We start from the raw sequence: 14,452 nt of genomic DNA, 5'->3' as shown, positions 1-14,452 counted from the left end.
ACAAAGTAAGCTGAATTTTGCTTATTCACAGTGCTGATTCACAGCTGTAGGATGCACACAGCTGGTAAGTGTAAAAGCTATTAAAAAGGGTGAGCACTTCCACAGAGCTGATTAGAGCATTCCTGTCTCTTCTTTCAGATCTGATTTGGGATATCCAATCTGATGTTTCTTTTTCTGCGTATTAGAGTGGTTTGTCCTTGGAAATTACTTATAAAGTCGTTTTTTTTTTTTTCCTTCAGGAACATGTGGCATATATTTCTAAGTTTACTTACTTAATTTTTTTTTTAGAAATATGAATAAAATTATGTAGGAATACAGAATTTTTGAGGACTTTTGTAATTGCTATCCATATGTGAAAATTATGATCTTCTCATGGTCTCTGAAGAAAAAAATAAGTATCTATGTCCTATGCTTATTCCAGTGCTAATTAATCTAGAAAGTAGACACATCATCATTTTCAGAGATATCTGTTTATTTTATCTTTGCATCTGGAAATGATGGAAATGTTCCAAGGAAATAAGAGAGAGAAAAAGCACGGTGAAAAATGTAGAAGGCTGTGACATAAATAAATTTCACAAACATTCATTTTGAAAAAGAACAGACAAAAATGGGTAGAAAATAAATGAATTAGTCTCTCAGGAAATACTTTTAAAATCTTATCATCTGGCAGTCATTTATTACCAGGTAGCAATAATCTTTTATTATCGGACTGTTAGATTTTTATAACATTTTTTGAAATGATAGCACCAGAACTGTTGTTGTTCACTGCCACAATAAAATATCTGAGAAATTTATGGAAGCTTTTCAATATTCAGAAGGTTTGTGGTCATAAAATAAAACTATGAAGTAAAGACCTGCTGTTGGTAGCTCATAATTTAGCTAAGCCTGTAAGAAGAAAAATATGTTGTAATGAATCAGTTATGGTAATTTAGACTCTGGTACAAAGAGGAAATGGTGGTTAGTGTGCAAAAAAACCCCAACATGGTAAATAAATTAAGTAAATCTGAATATTATAGATTCAGGCAGGAGAAGCTGCTGTACAAGGTTCAGTGATGATGTCAGATCTTAGAGTTGTCTGGGAAAATCAGGGGATAATGGCAGCAATGGGGCTTACGGGGCTTAGTATTTTCCTTTTGGTGAGAAAGGAAAATGTTGAATTTTCCTGGGCAATGGCAATTGCTGGCTACACAGACAGTGTGAAACAATAACCCTCAGTGACAGAAAGGTAGCTGTTTGTCTTTGGAGTATTATGTGGTATTATGATCTATTGCTCTTGGGACTCCTGTTAGAAATAACGCAGCAGGTGATGGCAAGAGAGGAGTGCAGTGAGCCTCTCCAACCTACCAAAGCAGAATTTCATATACTGCAACAAAGCACAGCCTGCTTGCTGAGAAGATGAGAATCCTCCTGTTATTTCTAGAAATCCCGAAAATTTTCCTCTGAAGAGAAGGAGAAGTCTAATTCCAGTTGATATACTATAGGTATGGCCTATGTATTTTATTTGGGCTGCCTGGAGCTCATCTGAGTGGTTTCCAAACTGGCAAGTAGTTAATAAAACTTGTGTTCCTTAAGGTCCATTAAAGTAAAACCTGGCATCCATGGGAAGCTCACGGATCACAGTGGGAAGAACTGCTCTGTCACACAAGCATAACTCTTTCCCTGGATGGATCCACTGCCGTATTTCATACTTTGGATCCAATGCTCAATCAGGTTGTTAAACAAAGCCTTTTCTTCCTCACAGTACTCTTAAGGCTTTGTAAGTCATTGTATGTAGAAAAAAATTTCTAGTGACAAAAGGGAGTTAAAAACATCTAGTCATTGTCCTGAAAGATTAAATGAGAAAGTAGTATCAATGCTTTTAAAAGGAGGAATTTTAAGTAACACTTGTAGCACATCCTGATGTTTTGTGAGCACTTAGGTCCTCTGACAAATGAGGCAAAGGATGTATTTGCCCCTCCTGTATCTTTCCTGAGTCGTCCCTATTGCTGTTAACATAATTTGCACTCAAGCAGTTTAAGTCCAGCAAGGATCTCAGCTTTCATTACAACAAACTCAGCTTGCTGCTGCAGCTGGAGAGATGTTCATAACATAAACTACAGGGAGAGAATCACCTTCAAAGAAAACACACGTCGGAATCAAAGTATTCCGGTGGAGGCCTAGGGTCAAATGATGTTAATGAGCTGTTTTCAATTATTCAGAACACAATTAGGGACAGGATTGTCTTTGCCCTGGTTTTGAAATAGGCACCTGACAATTTGTCTGCATGGAAACTAATCAGACAGGAGGGCCTTGTTTGGGGGGGTTGACATGTTTGTTGTAATATATTGTGTAGAGGTGCATGTTTTTGTTCACAACGGGCTAAAATTTGACCAGCTGTGCCTCCTTTTCTTTCTACCATTTTCACAAGGGTTAGCCCTTCTGATACTGGTTTGAACTTGAAAGACTAAGTAGGGAATTGTGGGGGAAAAAAAAAAAAAAGAAAATACAGAATCCCTTATGTTTTAAGAAAGAGATATTTAGGCAGCATATATCACACTGATGTGTGCCACGAACAGAGGAAAGAACCTGACCAATGGATTTTTCTTTTTGAAGCCCAAAGACTCATAAACCAAATTAATTCAAGAGTTTAATCTTTCCCTACACACCTTGTATATATTGAACCTTATGTGTTACTGTCACTAAATGGGACATTTTTTTCTATGCCAGGTCTTTTGATACCCTACAGACCAGAAAAAAATACTTTCTCTGATGGAGGAAAAACAGTGGAAGCCAAGAGAAATGTGATTTCTTTCTGACACTGTCACCCATTTCCTAAAAATTGTGTGAACCTGCCCAAAACTAAAAGTTCAGACCAATACTACTTTATGTACTGATTGTTACTTCAACAGTAAATTACTTTTTTATATATATATTTATTATTGGATAATGCTGCTTTGATCATGATGAAACCATGGTAGCCACGTACAAAGAGAAGATCCAAATATTTGGGAAAATCACTGTATATCAGGCAAACCCATAAATGGATAATACTACAGGAGATTTTAATCGGACAGTTATAGAACCCACCATCTTCTGTGTTGCCATTTTACTCTGAGAAGCAGGAGTTACAGACTACATACAACAAACACACTTAAAAACCAAAAGACCTGAAGGGGCACTGCACTTCTTGTGAAATAATAATGTGGAAATATAAATTCCCCAGATGAATATGTATTTGTTACCAGTTTGGACAAGGTCTTCTTAAATTGAGGGGCGGTTGGTGTTAGCAAAATATCTAATATCTGCTTCTGGCACCATGGTTAAATTTAATGATTTTATTAAAAAAAAAAAAAAAATATTTAAACCAGTAAAATGTTGCCATCTTTGGCAAGCAAGGATACTCTGAGGCCATAAGCTCAAAGGCCTTTGAAAACAAATTTCAGTAAGTTTTTTACATGTAAAGCCCAAGAATGGATGTACCAATTATACCTGATGCTAGGCACTGACACATTCCTAGGAAATGTGTGGAAAATATTAAATTGTTATGAGTTTTTCTTTTTTTGAATATCCTAACTGGCTTTAGAAACCTTTTTTTACAGGTAAGATGAAGGGTATATCCCATGTTATGTCAGCACTGAATGGAAATAGGGAAAATTTGAACAGGACTGGGTTACTTATGGAATTCTAATTATGTGGAATGGGTTAAGAATTTCCTCATACCTGTTTTTTTTTATAGTGTGTCAGAATATCCTACTTTTTCCAAACTAGGACATAGGGGAAAAAAAAAAAAAAAAAAGCTTTTTTAGATTCAAAGTAAAATCTTAGTTCAAAATCTGACTGGAAGGGAGACCTTAAAATACCTGATAGACCTTTGCTGTTGCATGGCAGGTCAGCACACAAGCCCTTGCACTCTTTGAATCAGACCAAACCCTGAATGCACAAACTCTGAAGGGTTGAATGTTCTAATCTCTGAATTACTGTATAATAAGTATTTTGCTGGATCTGATCTACTTAATGTCAATACTTCAGTACTCAGTGGAGTAAGTAACCTCTTTTTCTCATAAATTCTCATAAATTAGATCATGGGCTCTAACAATTAATCTTGGTGGACTGATTACCACTTCCCATAAAAATCAAATTGCCTGTGAGGGAGTGTAGAAATGGCTTCCTAAGACTTGGGATTAGAGCAGGCCTCTAAACTGTAGAGTGCTGAAGTACTGGACCCTTCTTCAGGGATTAATAACACTACCTCTGTAAGTGAAAAGAAAAAGGTGTCCTTGTTCTGTTCCACTTTCTGGAACTTTAGCCACACTGGAAGATATTTGGGGGGCTGAGTTTAAATTTCATAGTAAGTTATTGCATTTATCTCTTCAAAAAGATCTGTAATTCAGCAGAAAACTTGAAAATTAGGAGCCCTGACTCGGATCCCTACATCTGATACAATACTCCTTTGGAAGTTTCTGCAGAGGAGAACCTCTAAGACTTCTGTTAATCCTCCTTAGCCAGTGAAAGCTAAGATCTGAGCAACATATTTACCCTTTAACAAAATGGGCAGAGAAGTCGAGTGGCAAGTAATTTATATTACAGCTAAACAAATATACAGCTCAAAGTTATCTGGAGAAAAGACTGAATCATGTATCTTTGGATGGGTGCATTTCCAGCGCTCTTTGAATTATAATGACTGTGAGATCACCAGTATTTCTTCTCCTAAACAGTCTACTATTTCCAATAGTCATTTCTTAAAAGTCTCACTGAAATGTATGTACTCCACCCACCCTACCATCTGCCCAGGAAAAGGGGTGGTCTTATTTTATGTTTCTGGGATTGTAATTACATTAACTGAAGACAACCACATTAGGGAAGGATTATTTGATTTAAAAAAGCATGATGCTGTCATGACATCATCATAATGTCGGCCCTTTGTCTCATAAAATGTTTTTTCTTCTACGTACTGGTTATTCCCACACACCTTTTGCTGATTAATGTCCTGGGGTGCATGAGGGTTATACTTTGATTTCATTACTCAGCCAGTTCCACGAAAAGGTGGATTACCACAGAAGCTCTGATAATCCAGCATGCTGAGGACTGGCAGGACCAAGGACTTCTAAAGATAAATAAGAAAAATAAACCAAATTACTTCTTTACTACCTTGGCACTAAGAAGAAACTAGCAGAGATTCATTTTCTGGTTCTGTTAGTGACCTATTGTAGGATCTGAAGCAAATTTGTTTATTTTAAGAATTCAGTTTTCCTTTTTTACCCTGTGGTTGTCAGGGGTTTACACATATAGTATAACATAACTTATCATGTGGGAATATTCCAGCAACTTTCATTTGATTACTTTATATGAGGAAATTTATGTGAAGAAATGTATATGAAGACATTTAATATAACCTTAAAAAGGCTTGGTGATAAAATAATATAAATACATGCTGAAATTTTTTTTTTTTTTTTACTTCAAGCAAAGTAAAAACAGCAAGTCCATTTTGAAAACAAAGACATAAACCTTTAAGCGTTGAAGATCTGATTAACAGCAAAGGTCTGGTGACTGATAAGAACCACCTCTATTTTGAAATAACTTCAAAGAGATTAAGTTAATCAGTAAAGCAGTTCCACAAGGTGTGAACATTGCCATTACTTATTGCTAAAAGTACAACACAAATCATGTGTTAAAGTGTTTAAGTTCCTCGTGTATCAGATAACGTTCATTATCAGTGTAAACCGGCATCAATTTTCCACACGCATTTACCGATTTTGCGTGTTGCTGAAGATGATATAGCCTGATCAAAAATAGATAAATCTTCCCAAGGTTTTGAAATGGTCTCCCTGCTCTTGTGCAATAGATGTACCCAAAATCCTAGAAAGATGGATGAAGTAAGGTCACTCAGTGGAACTTTTGCCTTTGGTCTGCTGAGTCACAAAAGGATGTTTAACGCCCCCAGCTCCGTGCCATAGTTCTTATCTGTAGCAACTCATAAACTGGCATTCCCAGAAAAAAAAAAGGCAGATTCTGTGCACATAGAAGGTAGGAGATGTCTTTTTATGTGTGTAAAGACATGTTTGAGTCTCCATTTGGATTGAAAATCAATTGCAGCTCATAAGTACCTCATTACTCAAGCTAAAGACTGGAGGGCCAAACAGCTCTCTCTGTTGGAGACAAATGTAAATAAAATAGTCCCTGTGTGTTGAAAACAATGGGATTTACTGTGAAGGCTTGTTATGTTAGTTACACTCATAGACTACTGTAGGTTTTTTTTATAGAACTGTAGGGTTTTTTTATAGAACTGGATTTTTCCAGAGCTTATTCTTTTTGGAATATTTATCTCCTCCATAATGCCCTTAGAACTCAGGATAAGGACATATTTGTAGGTATTGTAAAGAAACTGTGGTCTCCAGTCCCTTGTTCATAAGAATTCTGCTTTGAATACTGATCTACAATATTTTATCACCATGAAATTACTTGGCCAAATCCTCAAATAAGATGCAAATTATTAAAATTTGGGTAAGTTTAACTAATGTAAATTGGTATACTTTTACTAACTACAGAGGAAGAGAAGTAAGAGATCTGGCCCACTATAACCCTTGACTCTATTCCTTTTGTTTGTTTTGGTTGTAAAAGTAGAGATTTTTTGAACACACCTACATTACTTATAATTAGCTGAGAAACTGATACTTATAATTAGGTGAGAAAACTGAAAATAAATCAACCTCTTACTTTATTACAGTTCTTGATTTTCTTTCTTTAGACTGTTTTCTAGTGTTGGTGTTTGCTGGAGATCTGATGATGCTCCAGTTGTTATGATTAATACTTGTAAGTGTGACAGGTTAAAGCTGGCAGTATTGATAGAGTACATTTATACTTATCAAATTCTACTAAAATGAACAGTCATAGCAGGAGGTAGTATTTTCTGTGTTCTGGAAAAATACCAGTCAGCATGGGTTCATCATCTTTGTTAAAATAGCATATTTAAGTTAGTTTTGATTTAATTATCCTAAAGATTTTTTCTCATTTAAAATATTTATGTGAATATGAAAGTAGAGGACAAGTTTATATTAAAAGTTTTCCCCTTTTAAGCATGTACTTTAATTCTGGAGAGAAATCAAGCGTGGCATGAAAATAAAATGGAACCAGTAACATTGAGAATAAAGCACTCAAAATGGGATATCTAGTTTCTGAAAAAAAAAAAAAAAAGGCATTAATAAAATGCAAAAGTTGTCAATTGTTAGCTTTCCTGAAAACTGTGTATTGAATTAAACCCTGTGTTTCCTGTTTTAGAGAAACAAGTAGTTACTGTTTAAAAGTCAATTAGTAAGGAAAACCCCTAGGGAATATATATTCCTACACTACTTCGTTGTTCATTAGAGAGTGAAACATAAATATAAGACCTTTCTTACTCTCTGTTAGTAAATTGTTTTTAGAAGTGCAAGGAGAACACAGAGCTGTCTGTCCTATTAAAGTAGAAATGGGAACTTCAAGTTGGGGGAAATAGCACTGCACTGGTCCATGCAAATGAAAGCTTAATTGTCTGAAGTCCCCTCTTCTTTTTTAGGTGGGTCATTTACAGTATTGCATAAAATGATGATAATTTCTTAAATATTTAAGGCAATAATTGTAGCTAGATAAGTCTTTAATTTCTTTCTTCACCTGTTGCTGTCATGATTATTTCCATCAAAGTTTAGCTTTTTTTCATATTTCTCTGGAAACCTTTTGATCTCATTGCATTAGTTGTCTCCCTCCCTCAGTTAAATTCTTCATGTATTCCTAGCTGACACTAATTTGCTCCTCTGGTTCAATGTATAGTCAAGAGAGTAATTTATTCATCTTCAACAGCACCACTGAAATCACAGAAGTACTTGATGCCCTGATTTATTAAGGCACTTGAGGTCAGTGCCTTAAGCATGTGCTAAAAATGAAGCAAATGCCAGCATGACCTCCAAAGGATTAGTCACCTGCATAACAACTTGCAGGGTCCTTAAAAAGATGAACTTGGGGCACAGATTTTGCTACTGGTGTAAGGTTGGTGCAGCTGTACTGGAAAGCTAAATGATGCTGACAACACTTTCAGGGGAATTATAACGAGCCTACACTAAGCCTTTCCCTTTTCTTGTCCTAGGCCATGCTGATACGTGCCAAGAAATAAAAATCAAAAGTTGGGAATTTTTTTTCATTGTTTTAATTCATTGTTCATATGCCACTTAGTGTTCAACAGGACTATTGGCATCTCAGTAAAGAACTGTATTGTTACAGCATATCTTTTTTTGCCATTGGATTTTGTGGGGTCGTTTTTTCGTGCTCTTTCACATTTGCTTAATATAAGCAGGACATCTGTGGTGTCACTGCTAATGAAAACAAGAATTGCAAATTGGATGAGACAAAACTTAGACGCCCTAGATTTGCAGGTCAAAGTGTTTTGCATTTAGAAACTATGGATAAAAAAAAAACAAACTTGTGGAAATTAGGAATTAGGAAACTGTGGGAACTTTTCTCACTATGACAAAGAACTTTTTTTTATTTCTTCCTAAGGAAAAAACTGTGCTGTATAGAGATGGTCCTTTCTTTTTGTACTTTTTTGTTCCTTATGATAGGTGTCCCTTAAAGCCCTATGTTGACTATGAGAGTATATCCTTTCAAGCCAGCTGGCAAAATTTTTAAAAGTTAAGTATCTACCTCAATGGCTTTATTCTACGTGAATTCACAGTAGCAATTTTGTATATCTTTTTGCAATTAAAACTATAAAACCAATCCCATCACATAGAACAGATTGCAGACTTTTCTGTAGTGCTTTATGCAGATTTTTAAAACATTCTCCTTGCAAATTCTGTTTAAAAAACGTTCTGGTTTAGTGGTAGCATTATTGCATTTCAGAAATAATATCCTGTAAAATGTCTGTAACAAGGTATTTTATCTGAAAGCCCATTGTAGCTTTCTTATTATGAGTTTCAAGCTTCTGCAACAATAAGAGTGTTCTTATTCAAATGTCTACTGTTGCATTCATTCCTCTAATAGCAGCATTCCATCATATCAACCTGAAAATAGACAAACAATTGCATAGAGTGCTTGTTATTCATTGTCAATATTTTTTATTTTGTTGTTAGATATCAGACTTTGGAATAGTCGTATGGAGTATTTGCATTAAACACAGAAATAAAAAAAGATATTTCCTCTGAGTATACATATGCTTTCTATCTGTATTTCCTAGGGATATAAAAAGTTACTGGTTTAGTTACACTGGTCATTTTTATTACCTTCCTGAAGACAATGGAAATTGCACAAGGCTCCATATGAAACTGTCTCGAAGTGTAAATTAAATCTATGCTTTAGTCTGTTGTAAATAGAGAAGAATGTACTCTTAGATAATAAATCTTTTTTGTGTATATCAACAAGTTGTCTATTTTTTTCTTCCTAGATACACCTTTAGTTAAAATCATTTCTTCCAATTCATGGCCTGAAGAAGGACAAACTATAATTTTGACTTGTGAATCCAAAGGAAAACCAGTGTAAGTGATTTAACAAGTAATATGTTTTTTGTTATTTTACTTATTCTGCTGTGACTGCAATCCTCAGCTGCAGAAATCTGCTGGTTTTGTCTCATCCTGGGGTGTAAAGTAATCTGTGATATGGAAAACCCCTTGAAGCCTCTCTTCATTAAGTATGTATAGAAGATCGGTCTTTTGTCATCTATTTTAGTTTTTAGGAAGAATTCCAGCTGTGAGATACTTTTTTTTTTTTTTTTTTTTTTTTTTTTTTTTTTTTTTGTGGTCAGGTATATCAACCTGAAAGGAGTGCAGGCTTAATCAGTCACTGTTTACATCATTGAACTGATGACAGAAGAGAAAATGTCTCATGAAATTCTTCCTACATCAGCTATCAGCTAGCCTCAGAAAAAATATCAAACTTGCTGGATGCTTTGGCTGTCGTTTACAGGGGAATTTGAAGTTTAATGATATGTGCAAGTTGGCCGCCTGTTTCCACCAGAATTTGGAAAGATGTAGCCTGCTTTAAGAATATAAATTGTTTGACTCGAAAATTAACATCTCTGCCATAAATATCTTCAAAGACAGATCTTCAAAGACTAGCCCTTGTACAGAATGTGCTATTTTAAGAGACCTCACTTTTGGAAACAGTATCTTCTCAGAAGAGCTGTGATATACTTACTCATAAAGATACATAAGTAATTCAATTGCTTAGTATTAAGTTAATATGAATCAAGTTTCTTAAGTATTGACCTTCTGCTCAAAAGATCAATATATAGTGGAGAGATGATACACAGCTTTAGAATGGTCTTGAAAATGGTAATGCATTTGGGTCTGGAAAAGATGCAAATTGCATGACAAAAGTCATGTCACTTATGGCTGAATTTCTCCCTGGTGTAAATTTAGTGACTTTATGGAATTGCTTTACGTAGGAGCTTGAAGTCAGATTTAGGTCAAATCAGGCATTTAAGTTCAAAATTTTTACTTTGAAAAACTCTTCTGAGTTGTGTCTGGCATCACATAAACTCCATAGGTACTTTTTTTTTTATATTATATGCCTATATCATTTTAAAGCAACTCCTCCATCTAGATCTTGACTGGGCTGAGCAACTCAGCATCTAGTTCAGGCTTCTACCCTGCTTGAGACCAAAACACTGGTTTAGTCTTACATGATTAGTCCAATGAGTCTTAAATGATGCTTGGTGTAATTGGTCTTCTGCATACCTATGTAGTTGTGATGGAGTGTGTGCTTCTGAGATACACACCTCTGTAGGTAACACTAAAATCAGTTGTGAGACGTCTGTTGCTTTTATAAGAAGATTAAAGGAGAAGGAATTATCCATTTACCTAATATGCTTTGAGCATTCCCCTAGGTAACACAAGGTACAGAGTCTGCTTCCCCAGTATTTTCAGATTCAGCAGAAGATGTGCAAGTGCTTAATTTTAGGAAAGAGGTCAGCTCTGATTGTCCTGAGGGCACTGTTGTCTAGGTGATATTCAGGATTTTTCCTACCTCAGTGTTTTCCTCATGACTTAACCAGTGACAACTACATGGAAGTCCTCTCTTTGGCTTACAGACCTCAGGCATTCTAGCCCCAGGTGCTTGATTTTCACTATTCATCTAGCATTCCCTGTAGGGAAAAAGATTAGAAGTAAGGCAGTCATTATGTATTTTTATATTTTTAATTACCTGCTGTTTGTTGTTGGGAGGGGCAGTTCGGGCCTTGAAATTTGGAGTCTGTTTATATAATGAAGTTTGAAGGCTGTGGGTTCATTTCTTCTTTCTGTTCCTTTTTAGTTCTGTGAGACAGACAGATAAATTCGAGCTGTATGTAATCAGTACATTGGGAGCAAGGAGCAATGGATGTATAATAGCAACTGGGGGTTCTAGTCCTCCAAGGATTTCATCTGAGTATTACAGCAAGTAGGCATGGTGCTTTTCAGTCTCAGAGTGTAAGGAGTCATTTCAACTGTCTTCAAACAGCTGCATAGTAGAAATTTACATCTGAGCAGCTCTTTTTGGGCTTCCCTTTGCATTCAGTGGAGAGATTTAGGCACTAGTATGACATGGCTGTTCTGCTGTGCATTAGACAATTACAGAAGAGCCAGACCAAGCCAGACCTCTGCTACTTCCTTTCCAGTAATTACATGGAGTTTAGACAGTTAATTCAGTCAGATATCTACCTCTGTATGGTGGGATAGCAAATGTAGATGTCTAAATGTGGATTTATCTAATTTTTATATCTGTATTTAATTTTGGTAAGACGCATCCTGCCTTTTGTCTACAGGTTATAACCACACTTTCGTAATTCATTCACTACTTCTCATGGGCAGCCAGGTGTTCAGCCACCTCCAGGAAAGCAGGGCTCTGTCACATGTAATGGTGACTTGGGCAGACAAAACATCATCATACCAAAACCTCCCCACTTTCTCCTCCTTCCCCAGCTTTATATACTGAGCTCTGTGTCACATGGTCTGGGATATCCCTCTGGTCAGTTGGGGTCAGCTCTTTGTGCTCCCCCAGCCCACTCACTGTTAGGGTGGGGTGAGAGGCAGAACAGGCCTTGGCTCTGTGCAAGCTCTGCCCAGCAGTAAGGAAAACATCCCTGCATTATCAGCACTGTTTTCAGCACAAATGTAAAACACAGCCCCATACTAGGTAGTAAGAAGAAAACTAAATCTATCCCAGCCAAACCCTGCATGCTCTGGTAATGAAAGAGACAATTAATATTCTCAGGTAGTAGATTCTCTTCCAGACCCCTCTATTTGTTAGTTATTTCTGAAAGCAGTAAAAAAACTGTAGAAGTGTTATATTTTACCTTGAGGTGCACAATAATTTCTATTCAGCACACATAATATTATAGGTATGCTTTATACCACTGGGAGGCTCTTGTTAAAACATAGTAATTAAGATGGAGCTAAAACTGAGGTGTTTACTGATCTATTAATTTTTTTAAAAAATAAAACTCTTTTGTATCCTTAATGGATTCAAATGCAAACCTCACATGTGGTTTTGAAAGGGCAGCCAAATAAAAACTTCACATCAGAGAATTATCAAGGCAGGGCACCTGTGTGTGGTAGCCTTTGGGGCACAAATATTTTGCCAATAAATGCACCTCTAATTGTCCCTGCCACAGGAACTGCCAACATCAGCTGCTCTGTATTGCTTCATCAGGTCATTCTTTCACAGAGCAGAGCCAGTAATAAATAGGCATCCTCCTGGGAGCAGTTAGCAGTTACTTAGCATGAGAAACAGTAATGTCATGCTCCCAACCTGCATTATGATTACCTTGTGGCTGGCAGAGAGAGAGAAATTGGAGAGGTCCACAGAGCCCACAAATGTCAGTGTCACGAGGTAAGTGATGAGCTCTGGGCTTCACGAAGAGCTCAGAGCCAGCCTTGGTCCTTCACAGCCATTTGCCCACCATGGGTTAATTTCTGTAGAGTGTCAACTTTGTCACAGTTACAACAGCCCCTCTGGTTTCCTGTAGGCAGCAGTGAATCATACCAGTAAATGAACACTTACTTATAGGTGCATTTCTCTTGTATCCCAGAGCAATTTTCCCAAGCTTCAAAATGACATTTGAGATGAAAACAGATAAAGAATGAAGCCAGGCAGTGGCTATGGTGACATTGATGATACTGATAGCTGCTGCAGAGTAATTCTTTCCCAAAAGGGAACAGCCGAATGAGGCTTAAACTAGAACATACACACCCCATCTTACAGCTCAGCACCAAGCCCCTCCTTGCAGGGATTCTGTCCCTCAAACCATGTATATCACAGTTACACCAATACTGTGTTTTCCCAATCTACAACACAGACCTGAGGAAAAGCACTGCCCAATTTACTGTCCTGTAGCAGGAAATGGGAAGGAAGATTTGTTCAGGGTAATCAAGTGCACACTGCACCTCCAGCTGAAACAGCATCCTCCAGAGATAGAGCAGAAAGCCAAAGGGCAACTGTTTACTGTGTGTTAGAACTGGAGAACTAGGGCCCTGCTGAGGTTTCATGAGTTAGGGTGTAAGATTTCACTTGACCAGTCAATGGCCATGACTTCAGGCAAGAGAAAAAAATGTCCCCAGCCACTTGGGTGGTATAGATTGTCACAATGTGTGAGATGAGCTGGAATTATCCCAGACTCTGAGGTTCCTGGTTGCTATGAATGGGTTTGTGTCACCTCACATTTGTGGTCTTGGTGCAGATACCAATGTTGGAACAGGGAATCTGAGAGTGGGCAAAGGGGGAGAAGTTGGGGGGATGGGTGAGGGGTGGAAAGATGGAAATGTGATTGGACCATTCGGAGTGATTCATTGAGGCAACATGAGAGGGTGTAAGACAGGATGCACAAATTCTGTAACTGTGCTGTTTTATCTCTCTGCTCAGCACTGTGAGGGTGAGAATAGCTCTGACTCCTGTCATCGTCCCTTGCTTATTTCTGTTAGGGGAGTTACTTCAATGCAGGAGCTGAAAATTGTCTTCTTTTGGGTAAGCACTGTATTGCTGCTGTAGAAGTGTGATGATACCGATAAAAAGAGCAGGCCAGGTTTTCCTGCATGTTCTGTGATGGGTTTGCAGGGGCGGGCCATGTGGGCGATTAATAAAGTGTAGCAGATCCTCACAGACTCTGCCACAGCTCCCTTTGGAGTGTGTGTTGTAGCTGATGCAGCCTCAAGCAGAGATGGGCTGCCTGAGACCCGCTGAGGAGGTCACTGCAAGAGCTGGGGGTTGTCCCTTGGGCCTCTGAATGGGACATGTGTCATGTCACCAATCCCACCTGGTGGGACGGCACAGTGACCACAGTGTTGAGTCAGAATGTACTGGTAGGACAGGGAGGGAGGAGACTCCCTCTTCCATTGCCTTCCAAAAGACCTGCCTCTTGCTTCCATATACAGCTCTGGCTAATTATTGGCTCTAGGATCTAGCATCAAAGCCTGACTATTCCCTAAAGACATGGTTACACTTATGGATATAGACTTCTGGATTTGATGATGTTCTGAGC

At 37.5% G+C, this 14,452-nt stretch overlaps 1 protein-coding gene across 3 annotated transcripts in view; it reads left to right on the top strand.

The window, feature by feature from the left end:
• CADM2 (cell adhesion molecule 2) overlaps window positions 1-14,452 on the top strand; it is a 607,631-nt gene that overhangs the window by 504,612 nt on the left and 88,567 nt on the right. For all 3 annotated transcript variants that reach the window (XM_050331258.1, XM_050331256.1, XM_050331257.1), the window contains one exon: window positions 9,386-9,476. In XM_050331258.1, the coding sequence (XP_050187215.1) occupies window positions 9,386-9,476 (91 nt within the window). The remainder of the gene's footprint in view (window positions 1-9,385; window positions 9,477-14,452) is intronic.

This window comes from Myiozetetes cayanensis, unplaced genomic scaffold, assembly GCF_022539395.1.
Source record: "Myiozetetes cayanensis isolate MyiCay16 unplaced genomic scaffold, myiCay2020 scf5-8, whole genome shotgun sequence".
Taxonomy (NCBI): domain Eukaryota; kingdom Metazoa; phylum Chordata; class Aves; order Passeriformes; family Tyrannidae; genus Myiozetetes; species Myiozetetes cayanensis.
The sequence above is the reverse complement of the archived record's forward strand: the minus strand, read 5'-3'. Positions and strand labels throughout refer to the sequence as shown.